Source organism: Haliotis cracherodii, unplaced genomic scaffold, assembly GCF_022045235.1.
Source record: "Haliotis cracherodii isolate W230 unplaced genomic scaffold, xgHalCrac1.p SCAF_22, whole genome shotgun sequence".
In the NCBI taxonomy this organism is placed as follows: domain Eukaryota; kingdom Metazoa; phylum Mollusca; class Gastropoda; order Lepetellida; family Haliotidae; genus Haliotis; species Haliotis cracherodii.
Genome location: NW_027266278.1, coordinates 5,507,394 through 5,530,068, shown reverse-complemented (window position 1 = coordinate 5,530,068; position 22,675 = coordinate 5,507,394). Strand labels below are relative to the sequence as shown.

At 41.4% G+C, this 22,675-nt stretch overlaps 1 protein-coding gene across 2 annotated transcripts in view; it reads left to right on the top strand.

Annotated features, from left to right (window-relative positions):
* The window catches only part of LOC139471223 (uncharacterized), a 49,968-nt gene that overhangs the window by 16,132 nt on the left and 11,161 nt on the right, over window positions 1-22,675 (top strand). For both annotated transcript variants that reach the window (XM_071253513.1, XM_071253514.1), the window contains exons 2-5: window positions 9,671-9,838; window positions 15,101-15,265; window positions 16,711-16,838; window positions 20,126-20,307. In XM_071253513.1, the coding sequence (XP_071109614.1) occupies window positions 9,671-9,838; window positions 15,101-15,265; window positions 16,711-16,838; window positions 20,126-20,307 (643 nt within the window). The remainder of the gene's footprint in view (window positions 1-9,670; window positions 9,839-15,100; window positions 15,266-16,710; window positions 16,839-20,125; window positions 20,308-22,675) is intronic.

Here is a 22,675-nt window from a genome sequence, read left to right as displayed (position 1 = left end):
CATGCCGTACATTATACCATACATCATACCATGCCGTACATTATACCATGCCAAAACCATACCTTCCATACATTATACCATACATCATACCATACATCATACCATGCCATACAGTATACCATGTCATACACGTTTCACCAAAGTGGTAAAGGTCTTAGACCTGCATCACTAAAGGCTTTCCTCCCACATTAAGCTGACACGCCGTGAATAATAACCGAAGCACTGTTCAAAGCGGATTCTGCATTCCTCGCCAACATCAGCCTCAGCCATCTACTCATTGTAAGTTATAGTCCTAGTACTTCGTGATTCGTGTTCAGTCGGGATACTACTGTGAGTAATGGGATAGGTGGGCCTCTCGCGGGTCAGTTCTGCTCGACATGTGCCCTTATTAACTAGCGCCGCCTGGGATTCGCCACAGAGAATGGTGTCAGAGGTCACAGAGAATGGTGCCAGAGGTCACAGCGGTCTCAGCTGGAGGTCACAGCACTGTACCTCGAGTGATCTCGGAGTAGGTCTACGAGGCCGTTTTGATTGCCTATTACAGTTTCCATAGCTAGGCTATTACAGCCAATATAAGGCGATTAAATGAAGTTATCAATAGCGTGTGTGCTCTTTACGGATGAGCCATACATTTAGAGAATTTGTTAGCAACGTTCTCAGCTGAAGGGTACGACTACACATATCAACCAAGGCACAGAGACCGACCAGCCGATCCAGATGTGGCCTCTAATGACTAGTTTAGGTTGCTAGGGACCAATTCCTTCTCGGAATTCCCACAGAGAAGATCCATAGAGGTTGTTTGTTTGTTTATTTGTTGTTTAACGCCGCACTCATCAATATTCCAGCTATATGACGTCAGTCTGTAAATAATCGAGTCTGGACCAGACAATTCAGTGATTGACATCATGAGCATCGATCTACGCTATTGGGATACGATAACATGCATCAACCAAGTCAGCGAGCTTGATCACCTGATCCTGTCAGTCGCCTCTTACGACAAGCATGGGTTGCTGAAGACCTAATCTACCCGGATCTTCACGAGTCCCATAGAGGTTGAAGCTAGGCGTAAAATGGCATTTATTTTACACTGGCAATCATCTCATTCACAAATTTCACGTTCTGGTTCATTCAGACAACCCCTCTTTGTCGTGCCAGAATCCAAGCAGTGGCTAATGTCCTAAATACATAGCGTTAACGTGAGTGAGTTGGGTTTAACGACGCGTTTAATATTATTCGAGTTATATCACGGCGTGTCAGCTTAATGTGTGAGAAAAGTGATGCAGGTCTTAGACGTTTACCACTTAGGTGAAACCCACGAGCACGTGTATGGTGCTGAAAAACCTAGCAACATAATCGGGGTGAACCGGGATTCGAACCCACAATCATAGGTTTCTGGCGTGCCCAAAGGACGCAACTCTGCACAGCGAATCGCGACGCCTTAGACGACTGGGCCACCCGTGCCCCCGTTAACGCAAGAGAAAATAACCAGTCTAGCTTCTCCACCGAAACACTCTCCATTTGACGTAAAAAGCAAAAAGAGGGGGGAAATATACGAATGGATCACTTAAAATCTGTTATGCTGAATCAATAAAACTAATAACTGTAAGACAGGTATGGATGCACTTAATCAAATGGCTTCTGTTGATAAAACATTGTGTAATTCTACACACCTCATCACAGACTGGCTGGGGTTCCACTTCAAACAAAGCAACACAGACGGAGCATTGCACCGGTCGGCAAAGCACTCCTTCGTTGTGCGCAATAATTATTGAACATTGGTTCAGTTCGTATTTCTATTGATGTTTTTTAACACGTTTCGCAAATGATAATGCACCATGCATTTGGACAAAGGGGCTAATGCACGGTAATTGTTCTCGAACATTTGTCAATTTTAAATATGCATTTACAAACATCACATCGTATTAGAAACCATTAACCGATGTTGTACGAATGTATTTGTGCCGATCGGAGAAACACATTACGGTTTTCCTGATTGTATAAATAACTAATACGCCTTCAAAGTAAATACAGTAAACTACGGTTATAACGAACACGCTTATAACGAACTGACGGATGTAACGAACTACTTTTTTGGTCCCGACTATTTGCGGTAGTTATGCTGTATATATGTTTATAACGAACTACGGTTATAACGAACTAAAATTAGTAGTCCCTTTAAGTTCGTTATAACCGTACTTTACTGTACTTGTACTTGAATAACTGCTTTCTTTTCATCTAACTCAATATAGAAATACTAGTATAAGACGAGTAGGAGTTGTTTATTGTCCAATAAAACGCTGCAGGGAGAATAAACCACGCGCCGAATATTTCTTATATGAGATATCAGCATCATGTACAGTCAATTAGGGAGGTTGATAAATGTACAAGGTCTAAAAATATTTACCCAAATTTAAATACTGGCGACTCCCTGAATGGAATCCGACCTAGGAAATTTTGGACAAGTCCATTTTACGAACAGGTGGGTTAGGATTGGTATTTCCCGCATATTCTCACAATTCTCAAGTCGGTCATCTGTACCTATTCTCCTAATACCGATTGTCATATCTCTCCCACTTTTGGATGTGATCGTTCGGACACTGCGTTCATCTGCGTAGCCCAGCTACATCTATGGGGAACAACTTACTAGACACTTCCTTTTCAAAAATAATGTTATCCAATATATGGCGTCATCAAGTTGCGGGGGGAGTCGGGTAGCCTAGTGGTTAAAGCGTTCGCTCGTCACGTCGAAGACCCGGGTTCGATTCCCGACATGGGTACAATGTGTGAATCCCATTTCTGGTGTCTCCCGCCATGATATTGCTGGAATATTGCTAAAAGCGGCGTAAAACCATACTCACTCACTCACTTGTATCGAAAAACCTTCACAGAAAATCTCCAAACCTACCCTCTCGCAGCTTTATTCGGGGTTTGACGTTTAAGACCCAATACTAATTTACAAAACTTGTCATGAATTATATCAACATCTAGGGATTGGAGGAAACCCCACATCTCAGATACATAAAAGATTTACATTGCAATAGTTGGATAACTTTCCACGCTTGTTGCGCTGATGTTTTTTGGGTTAGGTACCATGAAGCAGATGAGGAAAAATATGCCTCAAACCCTAATGTCGTATTAAAGTGCATCCGTATCCAAGGATACAGTGGTTCTACGTGACATGGTCGTTGTTATTAGCGTTGACTTTAACAGGGGAGCAGAGCCGGATATTAAAGGTTAAATTACCAATATATAATGTCATTATGTGATCATAGCCTGAGTCTGACGTGCAAGCTAATACTGTTGTGGTTGACCCGTCACCAGTTACACGAGTGAGTGAGTGAGTGAGTGGAGTTTACGCCGCTTTTACCAATATTCTTGGGCAGGGGACACGAAAATAGGCCTTTGGTATGATGAGCGAATGCTTTAACCACTAGCCTACCCCATCGCCTCTTAGTTGACTCGGAGAAAGTTATCATATGCCTTTTATATATTCTGAAGACAGAACAGTGGAACCTTCCCTGTGAAAGATGTGTTTAGATCCTAAACACGTTCCTTGTCCCATACTTCTGACTCGTTTGGTGTCTAAACATGTTTAGGATTGTGTTCAGCTAAACGTTTTCTGGCTCTATGTGAAATTATTGTAATTAATTTTAAAAAGGGACGTTTTCTATGTGCTTTTTCGCATTTTAAGGGGATACAGAAGTATGGGATGCGAACCAACAACCTCTTGATTAGTGTTCCTCCCAGTCTGGTTCCCTGGATATGCTGCGCTTGCGCTACACAGCGAACATTCGTGACCAACTCGTGTTATTCCGGGACAAGCCGAAAAGCGACTCGTGCCTCTCTCATGGCCATTTTTGCGACCGGGTTCCGTCTTAGCGCAAACGGGCATACCTAAAACAATTGTCAACTTGTTGCGTAATGGTTCACATATTATTTCCCCATGTATCATATATATTTCAGATGCAATTTAAAACACATTGGGACGTGCGGAATTATAAAGTATGATTGAACACATTCAACTGTTTCTTGGGTATATTTTTAAATGCAAAAGATATGTAGAATCAAAAAGTATTTCTGAGGGATTCTTTGACGAAGAACTTCGAAGAATCATACGCGCATTCTGATTGGTTTGTCGTATTTTCGCACATAACATTCATCGATAGGGGGACGAGTCATGCGTGACCAACTCGTGTTATTCCGGGACAAGCCGAATAGCGACTCGTGCCTCTCTCATGGCCATTTTTGCGACCGGTTTCCGTCTTAGCGCAAACGGGCATACCTAAAACAATTGTCAACTTGTTGCGTAATGGTTCACATATTATTTCCCCATGTATTATCTATATTTCAGATGCAATTTAAAGCTGTTGATTGAACACATTCAACTGTTTCTTGGGTATATTTTTAGATGCAAGACATATGTAGAATCAAAAATTATTTCTGAGGGATTCTTAGACGAAGAACTTAAAATCATACGCGCATTCTGATTAGTTTGTCGTATTTTCGCACATAACATTCATCGATAGGGGGGACGAGTCTTCTTAAAGGTTACGGAAAGGGGCGAGTGGTGACGAATGAGGGACGAGTCTCCTTGCAGGTTACGGAAAGGGGCGAGTGGTGACGAATGGGGGACGAGTCTCCTTGCAGGTTACGGAAAGGGGCGAGTGGTGACGAATGCACAGCTAATCGCGGCGCCTTAGACGACTGGGCCACCCGTGTCCCTGTACCATCAAATACCTCTTCCCAATAGTGATAGCTTCTAGAGATAGTTTAAGAATCATATGGGCTACTACGAACAACATTAATGCACGTGTTAGATATAAGGTTTGTTGGTTTGTGATTTAACGCTGTCACGAAATCCAAATATGTTCGTACGTGCGTGAGTATTCCTTTCACAAAATTAAATTTCAAGGTACGTCAGATATTTAACTGGTGTCGGGTGCTTTCGGTAGGGTATGCGCCATCTTCCCGATGGATTTTGATTTTGTGAAACGTTCTCTGATTGGACTATCGATATGTGCGAAGTCCAATCATATTTAGCACAGGAAAGTGGGCTTGATATGGCAAGGGTTGAGTGAGTGAGTTGTGTTTAACGCCGCTTTAACATTATTCCAGTTTTATCAAGGCGTGTCAGCTTAATGTGGGAAGAAAGCCCGAAGTGATGCAGGTCTCAGGCGTTTACCACTTCGGTGAAACCCACGAGTATGGGTGTGGTGCTGACAAACCTAGAAACATAATCGGGGGAACCGGGATTCGAACCCACAATCATAGGTTTCTGGCGTGCCAAAGGGACGCAACTCTGCACAGCGAATCGCGGTGCCTTAGACGACCGGGCCACCCGTGCCCCCGGCAAGGGTGGAAACAAGACTTTGATAAAAAGGCTTGTGGACGCTCTTTGGTCGGAAAGATGGGTATTTTTTTGCTCACCCGTGAACACTCTACATTTGTGTACAGTTATTCCTGGTCTTGAAAATGTGTTCCCATTTATTTGTTCATCTTGATCATTGTTCCAGAATACCCAATGGTCAGAACCTGGCGTTGGCAATAGATCCAGCACGCGTTGTAGTCATTCAGTCGTTATTGACCACTAAAGTGAAGATCGGTTGGTTAAAATGGGTGCCATGGTCTATCATGTGCCGTTGTGCGCATAGTTGGTCATAGCATTAACTGTGTCAGTATTTGATCACGTCGCCTTGACGCCTCTGGAGCGTTGTTGGCAGCGGCGTAAAACACTATCAATTCTCACAGGTACAACCTTGTAAATGTTTGATACATATCGCGTCACATGTTTTTTTATTTAATTAACTACTCCTTTTTCGTTTTATTATGTTATATAGGACTAAAACGAAATAGGATTTTAGAGACGCTCGTCAAAACACTGACTTGGACATCGATAATGTTGCATGCAGATTTAGTGACAATCAAACCGTAGCGTTAAGCTTTTGTCGTACCCGGTGTATAGGCAAGCTACACTATCCCATGGGACCTTTATTAGATTAGCTTGGTGGATGTTTAAGTGCTTTTCATGGAATCAATGCAATGTAACCATTTCATTGCCTGGATTGCCAGAGCCCTTTTGGTGAACGACGTCAAATATAACAAAGGAAGATGCTTCTTTGCGTGACACGAACCAACATCAACCGATGTTTCAGTGACGTGATGATTAAAACGCTTGCGTAATTTGTATGGGTAATATATTTTAACAGTTGTGCAAGGTCATCTATGTGATTATGGATACTGTTTGGTGTTCGGTGTTTGTTGTTTATTCTCATAGGAATATGGGATGTAAATAATACATAAATGACATTTGGTTTTCGTGTCCAGAAACATGTTTATCATATCGAGCGGCCCGTCGACACTGGAATGTTTGTTCATGGGTGAATTTGTTTTTCTAGTATCACAAGATGAAATAAACATTATCTTTGACAATAAAAGTCAAATGTTCTATTCGTCATATTCGTTATATATAATTTATCATCCAAAACTGGCTCCCATAGGTGATATCGCTTGGATTAGATCAAGCGATATCTACACTGTAGATATCGCTGCAATGAAATTACATCACAATGCTTTGCAGACCATTGTGACGTCACTGTTACCATGACGTCACAATCAAATGACATCACTAATGGCTCTGCTACTGAAGCTGTTAGCAGTACTTTTTACATTGAAGACACTGCTAATTACTGTCTACAAATTGAAAAAGTTGGAAGAATGATGTTGGATGATAAATATAATCTCACCCTCGTTGATAAAAGTGGCAAATATCCTTGGCAAGCCTCGGAATTTTTCAACTTTTATCAACTCGAGTTGATATATTTGATATTAAAAGACACTCGGGTGAGATTCTCTATTTATTATTTGCCCGTGAGGAGATCACCCGTTTAATAAACATATAGCTGTATTACACATTGTATAATACCAAAAGCGTGCTTATGTACTCTCGGAACATGATTTACGAACAAATCATGAAAGCTCTCGACATCCCTTGGCTTATTCAACGACATTGCGGGTGGAGATGATAGATCGCTGGGAGGAGCTTATGCACACTCGATGACCCCAGCAACCTTGTTGCTAGGCTGACGTCACACGGCATTATTTCGCCGATGGATCTTGCAACAAAATTCCACAAATTACTTCATCGGGTACTGTGACGTGATTGTAAACTTTGAGGTGCAAGGCCCCGTTCCACAAGGCGATCGTATTGTAGCGCAACGACAGTCGTTGGTCTAAGTTAAAGTATGTGAGTTGCGATAACCTTAGCGCTACGATAGTTTTGTCGAACGGACGTCTGAATTCTGAAGGTAGACCGTTGTATGGGATTAAATTCATACGTTTCAACTTTTGACGTGTTTGAAGTATCATTATGTTGAACTCAATTGGATTATGCCGTGGGTCGTGTAGGTGTCAGCCTATTCACACTCAACAGTATCATTCTAAAAAACGTTATAAATGGCAAGTAATAAATAAAATACTAAACTCGCTCCCGTGTAAAACCAATTTTATGAAACTTGTGAATAGTTGTGGTATTTGACTCGCTTTCGCTCGTCAGATACCACAACTATTCACTCGTTTCATAAAATTGGTATTACACGGGAGCTCGTTGAGTATTCTATATATATTCACCTTCACCATAACTTGTGTAAGCCTATTTTGAAGTATAAGAGGTAAGCTAGTCTTAGCGCTAAATTCTCTTTGTGTATGTGGCCCTAAGCATTTATTAAAACATAAACGACGAGCACATTATGACACTGCAGGGAGAATAAACCATTAGGAGTGCAGCCCCGAGTGGTTTATTCTCCCTGCAGTGTTTTATTGTATGATAAACAACGACCACGATTCGTTTATTTCCTATGTGAGATATCAACACTTTGTACAGCTCTTTTTAAGGATGTCAATAAATTGTACAAGCTTTAAGAACATTTACCCGTATTTAAATAATGATGACTCCCTGAATAGAATCCGACCTCGGCGATGTAGGACAAGTCCATTTTATGTACAGGAGGGGGAGGGGGGGGGGGGGGGGGGCATTGCGTTTATCTGCTCTGTCTAGCTACATTTATGGGAACAACTCACTAGACACTTCCCTCTGAAAAATAACGTCGTCCAATTTACGACGTCATCAAGTTGCGACCGCATGTTCGAATCCCATAAATGACGTCATGGTAGAACAATGCTTTATCGTGAAATAGACCACACTTCGTTCTTCATTGTTCTTTGAGATTTATCGCGTAGCTATCTTATATCACTATATACGTCCCCAAGGGGTTTGGAAGGGAGTACCCGATGTATCCGGTTTCGGTATAAGCGAAATCCCCCTTTACCCAACTTGGTTATATCCGAAGTGACTGTGAAGACAACTCGCTGGATACGTTACATTTCATTTTAATATTGTTCAAGAAAAACGCGTTTTTAGAAATCCATATGAAATACTGTATTAAACTTCCATACATAGTTAATTACAAAATATATTTGTAACACATATTTACGTGTTTCGGATTGGCCACCTTCTGAAAACCTGCTTTTATGCTTCGATAAATTCACACAACTTCACGTATATTCATACTTGGGGCGGTATCCAATATATCTGAATGTTTTCTTAGCAATTAAATATTCGACATCTGGCTTTCGATGTCACTACTCTAACCCTTTCGTCAAACATTCTCGGTCGCCTCGCCCTGGAAACGGAAAGTTCCCGTTCGAGTGTGCGTCATTAGTAATGTGTACCCTTGGATCACAATCAGAAGAGAGAACACACGGGAACGTGGACGAAAGACTGGTCGATCTGAAACAGCTACGCCCAAGTTGACATTAATTGTCACTTCTTTTCTTTTCTCAAGTGTTTGTTAAAGTTTGTTTGTTTGTGGGTTTATAACGCCACACTCAGTAATATTCTAGATATATATAGTGGTCAGCAAATAGTTGGACCAGACAATCCAGTGCTTAACATCATGAACATCGATCTACGCAATGGGAAACGATGAAATTCCTGTAGCCTAGTGGTTAAAGCGTTCGCTCGTCACGCCGAAGACCCGGGTTCGACTCCCGACATGGGTACAATGTGGGAGGCCAGTTTCTGGTGTCCCCAGGCGTGATATTGCTTGAATATTGCTTAAAACGGCTTGTTCCGGAAAAACACGAGTTTGTCACGAATGACGCGGCGTGAGAGATTTCTGAAGTTGTTAATGAACCTGCGGCGGTGAAATAAATAAATAAATAAATAAATAAATAAATAAATAAATCGTTAATGGGTAAAGAGATTGATCTACTCACATACAATAGAGTTATATATTGTTTTATTTTTTTACCCGTATAGATTTAATTAATGAACCATTTCATCAGGGGCCTAGTGGTCAAAGCATTCACTCGTCACGCTGAAGACCCGGGTTCGATTCTCCACATGGGCGCAATGTGTGAATCCCATTTATTTCAGTTATATCACGGCGTGTCAGCGTGATTTTGGAGGAAAGCCCAAAGTGATGCAAGTCCTTTATGATTACCACTTTAGTGAAACACACAAGCACACACACAAATCGACAAACTCACGATCAATTTTGTCTTACATGCCTAAGGGACGCAACCGACTGGTTCGTACCCATCTTGTTTGCTGTACCCTCGGTGAATCTAAAAGTGAATTGCGTGTCTATCATGTCATTTCTTCTTGTTACAGAATGTTATGGCTGGTTCTAACGGTAGCTTGTGTTGCCATCATGAGTTTCCAAATTATCGACCGCATCATCTACTACTATGACTACCCCGTCACCGTGAACGTCCAGGTCAACTACAACAAGACGCTCTTCTTCCCCACTATCACCATCTGCAACCAGAACGCTTTCCGGTAGGTGCATAGCCTAAACTTCTACCTTTTTCGTATGTGAATATATTCTGTTTTGACGGCTTGTCTGTTTGTTGTTTAACACCGCAATCCGCAATATTCCATCTGTATGACGGCTGTCTGTAAATAATCGAGTCTGGACGAGACAATCCAGTGATTGACATCATGAGCATCGAGGGATACGGTGACAGGCATCAACATCAGCAAAGCCTGACCACCCGATCCCTTCTGTCGCTTTTTACGACAAACATGGGTTGCTAGAGACCTATTCTAACCCGGGTCCCGATTTGGCGGTATATTTACTGAAACCTCGTTCCATCTCATAAAATTCAGATCATTTGTTTTGATACGATCCCTCTCTGCACGAAGATCAGACCGCCCAATCTAAATGGCAGATGCGTGGGTTCTTGAGCCAATCAGATGTCAGCTTTCTAAAATGATTCGGCTACATTTCTTTACTCCCTAAATTCGGAAATTTCTATTACTACTAATGAAAACCCACACAGAACACAAATATTCATTTGACACTCCCTTTTGGGTGTAGATGCCATGGCGCTCAGAAATGATAGGATGTATAGAATATTCATATCAATTTAATGGCGCGGCCTTATTTATCTACATTCGGAACCATACAGAAATCAAGGATTCTTGTGTGAATACCGAGGGAATTTTAAAACCTCAAAGCTGATTGGTTGATAAAAAAGTTCACCTGACACCCAGAAGTGTCTTTAGACCTTGAGTGAGTGAGTGAGTATGATTTGAGCAATATTCAAGCAATATCACGGCGGGGGACACCAGAAATGGGCTTCACACATTGTACCCATGTCGGGAATCGAACCCGGGTCTTCGGCATGACGAGCGTACGCTTTAACCACTAGCTAGGCTACCCGACCACCCACATGTATTCAATAGTTTCTGGCCCTTTTCGTGAATATAGTGTCACTAATTTTCAGTGCTTCATTCATATAATTTTCACCACTAACGCCCAATAGAATACATTAAGACTAATAAGTAGAAACTGATTGTTCTCTGTGGCGTTGAGTGAGTGAGTGAGTTGGGTTTAGCGCCGCTTTGAACAGTATTCCAGTTATATCACGGCGTGTCAGCTTAATGTGTGAGAAAAGCCCGAAGTGATGCAGGTATCAGACGTTTACCACTTCGGTGAAACCCACGAGCACTGTGGCGTTGACGTTGACGTTGACGTTGATCTTGAAGTTGACGTTGACGTTATTCTTTCAATACGACGTTTGAGTAGCAATAGGAATATATACCCCAAGCAACATATGCTTGTTGTGAAAGGCGACTAAATGGAACGGGTGGTCAGGCACGCTGACTTGGTTGATCGCATTTCATCGTTTCCTTTTGCGTTGATCGATGTCCAAGCACTGGATTGTCTTGTCCAACTATTTGCTGACCACTGTATATATATCTAGAATAGTGCTGAGTGTGGCGTTAAATAAACTCACAAACAAACAAACTTTTAACAAACACTTGAGAAAAGAAAAAAGTGACAATTAATGTCAAGTTGGACGTAGCTGTTTCAGATTACTAATGACGCACACTTGAACGTGAACGTTCCGGGAATGAGAATGTTTAACGAAAGGGTTCGAGTAATGACATCGAAAGCCAGATGTCGACCATTCAATTGCTTAGAAAACATTCAGAAATATCGGAAAGCTTTCTATATAAACAAGTGCCATTGGTGACCCATTCACTTTCTATTGGTTATCCAGGGTAGGGTAAACCAACCACGTTTACAACATGCTGAAACCCCACACAAAATCACATGGGATTAATTAAGAAGAATGTCATTGAGTCACTTGTAACTGCGTTAAGGTCTCAACCTTCACAATCATTTGATGAATGACATGACACTATTCATTATTGCTCTCTGGGGTGAAAAAAATATTGAAATTTTCATTTTTACAGCACATGAATTCCCTTCATTCTCACGATGCATCTCAGTTGTTGATATCTATCTAAAGCTGGGGTCACCGTTTTCACAGTCATGGGTCTCCTGACATCAGCACGTACTATTGAACTCTCCCCTAGAACTCGTTGTTAGCCGAGACAGGACACGGAGATACCCAGCGTACTACTTGTCGGGGACCACTCACTACCCCTTTCTTGACAATGGTCAGGCCTCATACATAGTCACATGGGGTTAATTGTCAAGTCACAACTCAACTTATCCTGGCATACCAGTAATGTTTGTTTGTTTGTTGTTTAACGCCGCACTCAGCAATATTCTGACTATATGACGGCGTTCTGTAAATAATCGAGCCTGGGCCAGACAATCCAGCGATTCATATCATAAACATCAATCAACACAATTGGGATATCATGACATGCATCAACCAAGTCAGCGAGCCTGACCACCCGATCCCGTTATTCGCCTCTTACGACAAGCATAGTCACCTTTTACGGCAAGCATTGGGTGATGAAGACCTATTCTATCCGAGATCTACACGGGTAGCTTACTATAGACTCATTATAACGAAGTATAAGGACAAACGAAGCCAGTTTGAAATTGAGTTTCGAAGCAAAGATTGTAAAATATAATATTACACTTGTTCTAGATTTCTAGATGTTGGTGTAGGAGACTTTTACAGACACAGTCACCAATATACAGACACAGTCACCAATATACAGACACAGTCACCAATATACAGACACAGTCACCAATATACAGACACAGTCACCAACATACAGACACAGTCACCAACATACAGACACAGTCACCAATATACAGACACAGTCACCAACACACAGACACAGTCACCAATATACAGACACAGTCACCAATATACAGACACAGTCACCAATATACAGACACAGTCACCAATATACAGACACAGTCACCAATATACAGACACACTCACCAATATACAGACACAGTCACCAATATACAGACACAGTCACCAATATACAGACACAGTCACCAATATACAGACACAGTCACCAACATACAGACACAGTCACCAATATACAGACACAGTCACCAATATACAGACACAGTCACCAACATACAGACACAGTCACCAACATACAGACACAGTCACCAATATACAGACACACTCACCAACATACAGACACAGTCACCAACATACAGACACAGTCACCAACATACAGACACAGTCACCAACATACAGACACAGTCACCAATATACAGACACAGTCACCAACATACAGACACAGTCACCAACATACAGACACAGTCACCAACATACAGACACAGTCACCAATATACAGACACAGTCACCAATATACAGACACAGTCACCAACATACAGACACAGTCACCAATATACAGACACAGTCACCAACATACAGACACAGTCACCAATATACAGACACAGTCACCAATATACAGACACAGTCACCAGACACAGCAACCAATATACAGACATGGTCACCAACATACAGACACAGTCACCAATATACAGACACAGTCACCAATATATAGACAAAGTCACCAGACACAGCAACCAATATACAGACATGGTCACCAATATACAGACACAGTCACCAATATACAGACACAGTCACCAATATACTGACACAGTCACCAGACACAGCAACCAATATACAGACATGGTCACCAACATACAGACACAGTCACCAATATACAGACACAGTCACCAATGTACAGACACAGTCACCAGACACAGCAACCAATATACAGACAAAAACAACAAGCCGAAACATTCCAATGCAAGTAAAATCAGGAAATATTTCGACTTGGAGTAAGGGGTCACTCCATACGTTGAAAGTTTGGCACGTTCATACCGCGGAAATACCCTGTGAACATAATTATACATGTTAAGGTTTGAAGAAGAATATTCATATTGCCCAAATCATGTATTAATTGGCCAAGAATGATACAGAATCTAAACAGTGCCACTCCAATATATTTAGCCACAGGGGCCTATGATAAAGTCTATATTTATCACATCTAACCTGTACCTTACCGCCATGTTAAACCCCCTGTAGTTTGCACTGATAAAACCATCATGGCTTCATGCGCTTCAAATATCGGTACAGTAACGCGAGGCTATCGCACATGTTTTTTTCAAAAGATGTGGCACATTCGTTTTTGCGTCGAGGGAAAACATTAAGAGGTTATTATCTTCCTTATCACGACTGGCTCCAAGAGATGGTTGGTACATGATACTCGCTCTCCCTTAAAGGTCTACTTCCAGCGCTTAACCTTCAGTGTTAAACGACTGGCAGTGCTTGCCACAGTCGGGTCGGTCTGACTGCCTACGAATGACTTTCGTGAAGACAGGATTGACTGATGGAGTTTAATTTCTTTATTATTTCTTTGCGACATATCGTGCAGTGCTCGTACCTTTATCAAGAAAGTCATCAACAACTGGGTAGGATACGCTATGCAGTGTGGGATTACAGTAAACTACGTTTATAACGAACACGTTTATAACGAACTGACCGATATAACGAACCTATTTTTAGTCCCGACCATTTGTTGTATATATGCTGTATATATGCTTATAACGAACTGCGGTTATTACGAACTAATGGTCCCTTTGAGTTCGTTATAACCGTAGTTTACTGGATATTGAAAGAGATGAACAAAAACAACAATCACGGTTAAGGTGACATGAAGCAAGGGATGAATCCAGGAACAATACTGTTGTTTTGTTGTTGTTTATTTTAGAATAAAAAATCGATTTTACAACAGTCCCTTAGGACGACGTGGCTGATCTGACGGATCGTAGTATGTTGTTGTTGTTTAACAACACTCAGCAATATTCCATCTATATGACGGCGGTCTGTAAATACAGTAAACTACGGTTGTAACGAACTCAAATGGACTACTAATTTTAGTTCGTTATAACCGTTATTAGTTACAAGCATATATACAGTATAACTACAGCAAATAGTCGGGACTATAAAGTTAGTTCGTTATATCCGTAAGTTCGTTATAAGCGTGTTCGTTATAACCGTAGTTTACTGTAATCGAGTCTGGACCAACCGTGCCCCCAACGTCTAATTCAGCTATGATACCCGTATCAAATAAATCACCATCGAATAACCATTTCTTGTTTCATGTGATGCTTCCACCCTTCTAGGGTGTATACCCTCAGTACAGCTCGGATTTTTATAATCTTTCAAAGAATATTTGGAGACAGGTTCCACACCAAGCCTATGATACAGCAAGTACAGACATGTATATTACGAAGAAGGGCATCCATGTATGTCTTGGTAACGGAGTTTCATAATGAATTATCTGCGTCTGTTCTAGCGCCAGCAAGGCCGCCCAGCTGAAGCATTACCAGCTTCTGACTGACCTCTACACGGGAAGGAAGACGAGTTCTGACTGTGACTACGGCGTCAGGAACTTCAGTCATCTGACTTTGAGGGAACTCTTCAAAAACACAACACATACGAAGGAGGACCTCATTGTAAGGTTAGTGTATTCATTGGATGTTAATGCATGTCAATTGCGTGGATCGGTGCTCGTGATATCAATCACTCGATTATTTACAGACCGCCGTCATATAGCTGGAATATAGCTGGAATATTGCTGAGTGCGGCGTTAAACAACAAACCAACCAGCCAACCAACCATTGGATGTTAGACCGCCTCCGTGGTCTAGTGGTAGAGCGTCTGTCTGTAGAGAGGAAGGTCCGGGGTTCGATCCCGGCTGCGTCATACAAAGGGGCGTTAAAAGATGGCACTTGTTGTTACCCTGTCTGGCGCTCGGCACTAAGGGGCTAAAACAAGGACTGGTCGGCTCGGAGTCAGTATACTGTGTCTGAGTGGGGTATTCATGTTAAACAGTGGCATGGTATCACAGTGATCTAACACTATAAATAGGCATCAGTCCGGACTAGTACAAGCAGCCACACACACACACACGCACACACACACACACTGTTCCCTTTTCTGTGATATCATCCACTGGCATTTTAGGCCAAACAATATTAATGAAAAAGACTTTGAAATCTAAATTTCGGATATTTCGGAAATTAATTTCACAAATAGCATATTTGTGATCACGGGTATCTGTCAATTATGAAATCACCAATGATCATTCCAAAACGTCGCCGATAACCCTAGAATTGTTTAGGATGTTTTGGAAAATACGCAAACACGAACGCCGAAGTGAACTTTTTTTCACGTCATAGTGAAAAATCAGTTTTCGTCATTTACGGCAGGCTATTTTCTGCATTGAATTTATGTCATTACACATATGCATATAACTCCATTATATATATTAATGTCGTGTAGATATTAGACTGTATTTTGTTCGCTTACAGTTTCCGTAAAGCTTCTAAATAGAACACGTCGTCGCAAAGTACTTTTATCGGTGTTCGATAAAAAGCGGAGAAATTTCCTGTGTCTTTTTTTCAAACCAGTTTAATATTTGCAGTTAAATTTACACCATCGGAATGGAAATTTACTATTCTACGTCTATGGGTAATTTTATAGCCGGAGGTAGATCCAGTGCCGTGTGAGCGCAATTCTCGCACAACCTTCACTTTTCCTATTTAAGGAAAATGTGCGTAAGAAAAAGAACTCGTCATCCAGCGGATTAAAGTCCATTTCAGTAATAAACCTAATAACCTAGTAATCCCAGATTCGACCTCATTACCAATCTAGGTTTGTAATTATTATGTCCAAGATCCATCACTGGTTTTCCTCCGACATAAACCTGACATGCTGTGATATCACTGAAATACTTTTCAAAGTGGCGTTAAACTCTCTCATTCATTCCCTTGCTACACAGCTTCGATTTGCCATGACCTTTGGTCTATCAGCACCATCACCTTGTGGTACTTGTCTAAGGCCTGCATCACTTGGGTTCTCTTCCCACATCAAGATTTTACCGAAATACGTGTTTTTCCCCAGCTGCACGTGGAGGGGAGTAGCGTGTGGGTCTGAGAACTTCACCGAGGTAGTGACCGACCACGGCGTTTGCTACACCTTCAACACCCCCGACGAGGGTACCAGGGACGTGCTTCGTGTCTTCTCACCAGGTAGGTCCAGCAACAGACCGACCGCCTAATAGACAGATAGATAGATAGATAGATAGATAGATAGATAGATTAAATAGACAGACAGACAGACAGACAGACAGACAGATAGATTAGATTAGATAGATAGATAGATAGATAGATTAGGTATATAGATAGATAGATTAGATGGATTAGATAGATAGATAGATAGATAGATAGATAGATAGATAGATAGATAGATAGATAGATTAGATTAGAGGAGAAACATTTTCTGGAGAATAACAAACGGTAATAAGCGATATTAACTCCATAAATGACCATCTGTCATTAGTTTGCTTTGTCAATGTGGAACTAGCGTAAAAAGGTGGTCAACAGTTTGTTAACGGGCCAGACACTTACATCTTCCCGAGGCAAGGGAGTTAACTGACTTGAAAAGTCCAGTTTCCACCCTTGCCGAACTAGGCTGGAATAACTGGGCTCGATCGTTGCGCCACCAGTGGCTATTACCAACAATGTCCCTTCTAAGCCTCTCCTATGGACCAATCAAATTCCACCTGTCGTATCACTTTGGTTTGTTTCGTCAGGACGATCTGATCGATAATCAAGATCTATATTGTGATAAAACGGGTCTTACATCGCGAAATGCATCAAATCACGTGAGCACCTTGATTAAAAACATGAAAGGATTTGGAAAATATCTGCTGACAACGAATTGGCGATGCACATGCTTTGCAAATCCTGCAATCGACCGAAATCTGCACGACACTTTACGAACCGGATTTTGATTTGGGTGCGCGATTTTGATTGGACTATGCATAGACTCGTTAGTCCAGACAAAACGTAACTCCATAATACCAGCCTAGTTCGGCAAGGGTGGAAACTGGACTTTTATAGTCAGTTAACTCCTTTGCCTCGGGAAGATGGACACTTACGATAAAGGGATACAGTTTGCGGGGTGTTAACTCTTGTATGACAGTAATTCTTTCAAAGTGTCATGTTCACTGCAGTGAAATATCAAGTGTTCCCTGCAATGAAAATGTCACTTTTCTAAATTTCTCAACTCAGTCTTTCACTCTGAAGAATGTAATAAATGCATATTCTGGCTTATTAAACCTGTTAGAGACTAAGTTACTCCCACACGATTTATTCCGTTAAATACCAACTATACTAAAGCTATTTATTTTATATCCAGCAGTCAGCTACATGTGTTTACATCAGTTGATAAGATTATAATTTTATATTAAACCTTAACTTAGAACGAGCTTGAATATTAAAGCTTGCTTGATGTTTAACGCCGCACAAGGTAATATCCCCCCTATGTGATGTCTGCTCGTACATAATCGAGTCTTGACCAGGCAAACCGGTGATTGACTTTAAAAGCAACGATCCGAGTCGTCGGGGTACGATGCTACGCAATCAACCAGGCTGCCGAGTCTGACCACTGCATCCGTTATGTCGCATTTAATTACAAGCACAGGGCTACCCGTCAAGATCCGGGGTAGAATAGGTCTTCAACAACCCATGCTTGCCGTAAAAGGCGACTATGCTTGTCATAAGAGGCGACTAACGGGATCGGGTGGTCAGGCTCGCTGACTTGGTTGATGCATGTCATCGTGTCCCAATTGCGTGGATCGATGCTCATGATGTCAATCACTGGAATGTCTGGTCCAGACTCGATTATTTACAGACCGCCGTCATATAGATGGGATAATGCTGAGTGCGGCGTTAAACAACAAACAAACAAACATGGGAGTCCCAACGGGGTTTGAATATTAAAATGGTCACAATATGTTGTTGGTATATATTTAGAAATACTTGAATTAATTCATATAAAATTATCATTTGTGTATTATTTGTTATTGCTGTCCTTGAAAGAGAAATTCAGCCATGAAATAAATGAGTTTTAAAGTTTGTCTTTTCAATCATTGAAAAGACAATAGCGAAATTGCCACTCTTAACAAAATAGTCATTTAAAAACCATTTAAAACAGAAAACCACTTTCGTCTTGTTTTCCTTCGTCTAACTGTAAATAATAATTAATAATTTTAAAAATAGATGCACAGCTGAGGATGAATGATTAGCATGGATTGCCAAAGATGTTAAACTCTTTTACAACAGGAATAAGCGAGCACTGCTGTAACGCCTACGTTAATTTTACTATAAGACGCGGGTGGAATAAGAGTTATCGTCCTTGTTTGAAGTGCGAGATGAGCACGAGACTCCATTGTGCTTGTCACAGTATGGCAAGAGATGGTCTCGCCAAAGTTGTCAGTGACTGCCTGTTGAATTGTATTGTGGTGTTTTAATTTCATATAGACCAGGTATTTGTAACTAGATACTTTCTGGTTTGACAAAGGAACCGTCACTCAACATGGCGGAATATTATCGGAGTCAAATATACAGGAAATTGATTTCATTGTTGCCTGGAACGAGAAACGACATTTGCTAAATCCTTGCTTAATGAACTGTAAGCTTAAATTATGCAAAATGACCTCTAGCATAGATAGATATATAACACAGCTAGGATGTTTCGGATAACTTCGAGATTTAGAACAAAAATATCACGATATCTTGAACTGAAAAAAAGAAAACCTTTGACACAACCGAAGTTGACTTTAACGTACAGTTAAGTGTAGTCCTGTGACATGAAGGTGGTGACAAATAATATCAAGAAGCAGGACTTGACATGTATGCTGCACTATAACACTATTGGCGTGAGGTCGAGACAAAAATGTCGAACCCTTCGAGATAACCGTAGTACAGAGAGGGGGATCATGTTGATGCAATCAGGCGAGCAATGGAGTCAACTCGTGGGACATACGTGAAACTCCCAGTGAGTAACAGAGTGGAGTAGATCAACAGAGTCAGATCGTGATGATTCAGCTACATCGACCAGTGCTGGATATGTCGAATATTAATATTGCCTTTTTCGAACCGAACGTCGGTTATTAAGTATAACGGGTGTGGGTGAATGTTATTGTCCATATTTGCCGAGAGACGACTTTGAATAGACATGATATAACCAATGCCTAATGCTCTCTCTCTCACACACACACACACACACACACACATGCACAAACACACGCACGCACGCACGCACGCACACACACACACACACACACGCAACCACGCACACACACACTCGCTCTCTCTACATAGTACATATACAGGTATGTACATGTAGTTAATCTGGTTCTTGAATTTCACAAGTCAGTTGCCAGATGTTACGAACCTTGTATCTAACATACACACAGCCACAAGTCCCTTGCTATACCCCAATACATGACGACCATTGCCTCGTGTCCCAGGGGCAGAGAACGGCCTGTCCCTGACGCTGAATGTGGAGCAGTACGAGTACATGCCGGGGCCCCACGACGCCGCAGGGGTGAAGATCCTCATCCACGACCACAAACAGTTCCCCAAGGTGCAGGAGCTCGGCATAGCCCTACCCACGGGGACGCATTCATTTGTCGGCATGCAGCTCATCTCGGTAAGTAAGGTACACGTTTCAAAGACTGGGTTCAGTATTCCTCTTTTGTTACCATACTTACACGATGACGTGCCATTTCAAATTTACCATTTCCAATCGGATCTTATTAACCAGCGTCTTAGCATCTTAGGAATAAATAGTTAAATACAGCCACGTACCTCGAAATAGTAACCTGTCGGTACTATCTGCAATGGCACCAGATCTTCACAATATGAAAAAGAGATGGTCGCAATTCACTGTGTAGAGTTGCGCCCACTAGACGTGACAGGATCCGGTGATGTACGAATCCTAAATTCGCGCTGATTATCGTTCTGGGTCTGTCAGTACCATACCATGCTGGCGGGTTTCACTTTTATAGACAAGGGGGTCTCAGTAGTCTAAGGTGCCGCGATTCTCAGTTGCTCCCCTTAGGCGTGGCAGGATCCGCTTACCACCGGTTAGAATCCTGGAGAAACTGTTACAACCATATCACTCACTAATTGGATTAATGAAAGAAAGAGTATTCGTATGGGGAAATAATATTCCACTGGAAATTAAGTAAATAGTAAGATGCTGGCTGTAGAATAAATGTGTTAAGACACGTAAGCCATGTCAATGGAATTATGAGAGACTATAAGTTTAGATGTTGTAGACAACTGATATACATTTCCAATATGGGTAAGAAATGAAGGTAAAAATAGCGATCAGTGATATACAATATCTGCCTCGTTGTGAGATGTATCAACATGTTTTAGCTAAACCCGTCACTGTAGTGTAATGTAGTCTCAGAAAACTATTTATTTACGGGAGGGGAGGTGAGGTGAAATGGGGTTTAACGTCGCGTCCAAGATTATTGCACTTATATAGCGACGTGCATGTACGCGTGTGTGTGTGGCTGCTTGTACTAGTACCGATTTATAGTGCTAGCTCACTGAGATACCATGCCACAGTTTAACATGGATACCCCACCCAGATAAAGTATACTGACTCCGAGCCGACCAGTCCTTGCCAGAAAGGGTAACAACAAGTACCATCCTTTAACGTCTTTTGGAATGACGCGGCCGGGGATCGAACCCCGAACCTTCCGCTCTCCGGGCGGACGCTCTACCACCAGACCACGGAGGCGAGTCCTACTCAGTATTTTAGGACACATGTGACCGACTTTAAGGACTTTGGTGGTTCATAAACTCCCGGCTGTTCAGCGAGCTTGCAATCCTACTAATGTTCCTTAGGTTCGTAAGGTCCTGATGTAAAGTGCAGATATATGGAAATGCTAATTTCCAATCCAGTCAGGGGTACGTAATTTGAAACTTACTTCAATCAGAAAACCCATTGAGCGTAATATTATTAATTAGTTTGTGCATCTAACCAAAAAATCATAAACACAAACTGAAATTATACAAATCTATTTCCTCATCACCAGACCAACTATTTTCGATAGAAGTTTTTTGTTTTTAGTTTAAGTTATGCACTTTTTTCTTCCCCTAATATACACTAAAACATTCGTGACACTGAGACAACATTCAAAAGTCAGTATATTTTGTTGAAAGTCAAATGGAATTGTTATTTCAGGATACAAGAACTTTGTGGTAAATATAAAACGCCAGGGAATAACCTCGGTTATCCGCCCAAACAGATTCATTGGACGTAAAAGGCAAATAACGGTTAATGTTATATGAATGGATAACTGAAAATCAGTGATGACACCAGGTGTTCGCGAAAAGGGAAACCATGACTAAATGTGAAACATCCTCCTTTTCGCATGAATAAAATATACACAATTCGAGCTCAACACATCTAATACACAATCGGTTATGTCATCTTAAAGGGGAAGTGTACAGACAAAAATAACTTTCTTTCTTATTTTAAACAAAACGCAATTTTAGAATTAGTTAGTATCAGTGTTTGAAAATATACACTCATTTTTCTCACAGTGAAAGTAGGGAGCTCAAAATAGTGTGAAAATGCTATGCCGTTATCAGGCCTTCGGTTTCCGAGCTAAACAGGCCTGAGTTATCCCCCTTGGATTATGACGTAATTGGTGCCAATTTAACTGGGTCCCTGTCTTGTCATAACGCAAAAGATATTAAGTACCAGTTTATGGTGAGACAACATGGCATCCGATACATTGCCTGGTCCGAAGAAGTTCCCTTGACACCTTCAAGAAATCGCAAAACCATACGCTTTTGAACCAAAACGAGCAAGCTTCGCGGTATGGAAACGAGGAAAATCAAGTGGAAACAAGAGAAGACCCACATCACCTGTTGTATCTTATACAGCGCGGCACTGTACAAAATAGGCTGCGCATCTGGGAAGATAGAACCACACACCTCTACATACACCTCGTGAAACGAGTCTAATAAAGTTTCATGACGTCATTCTTTATCAA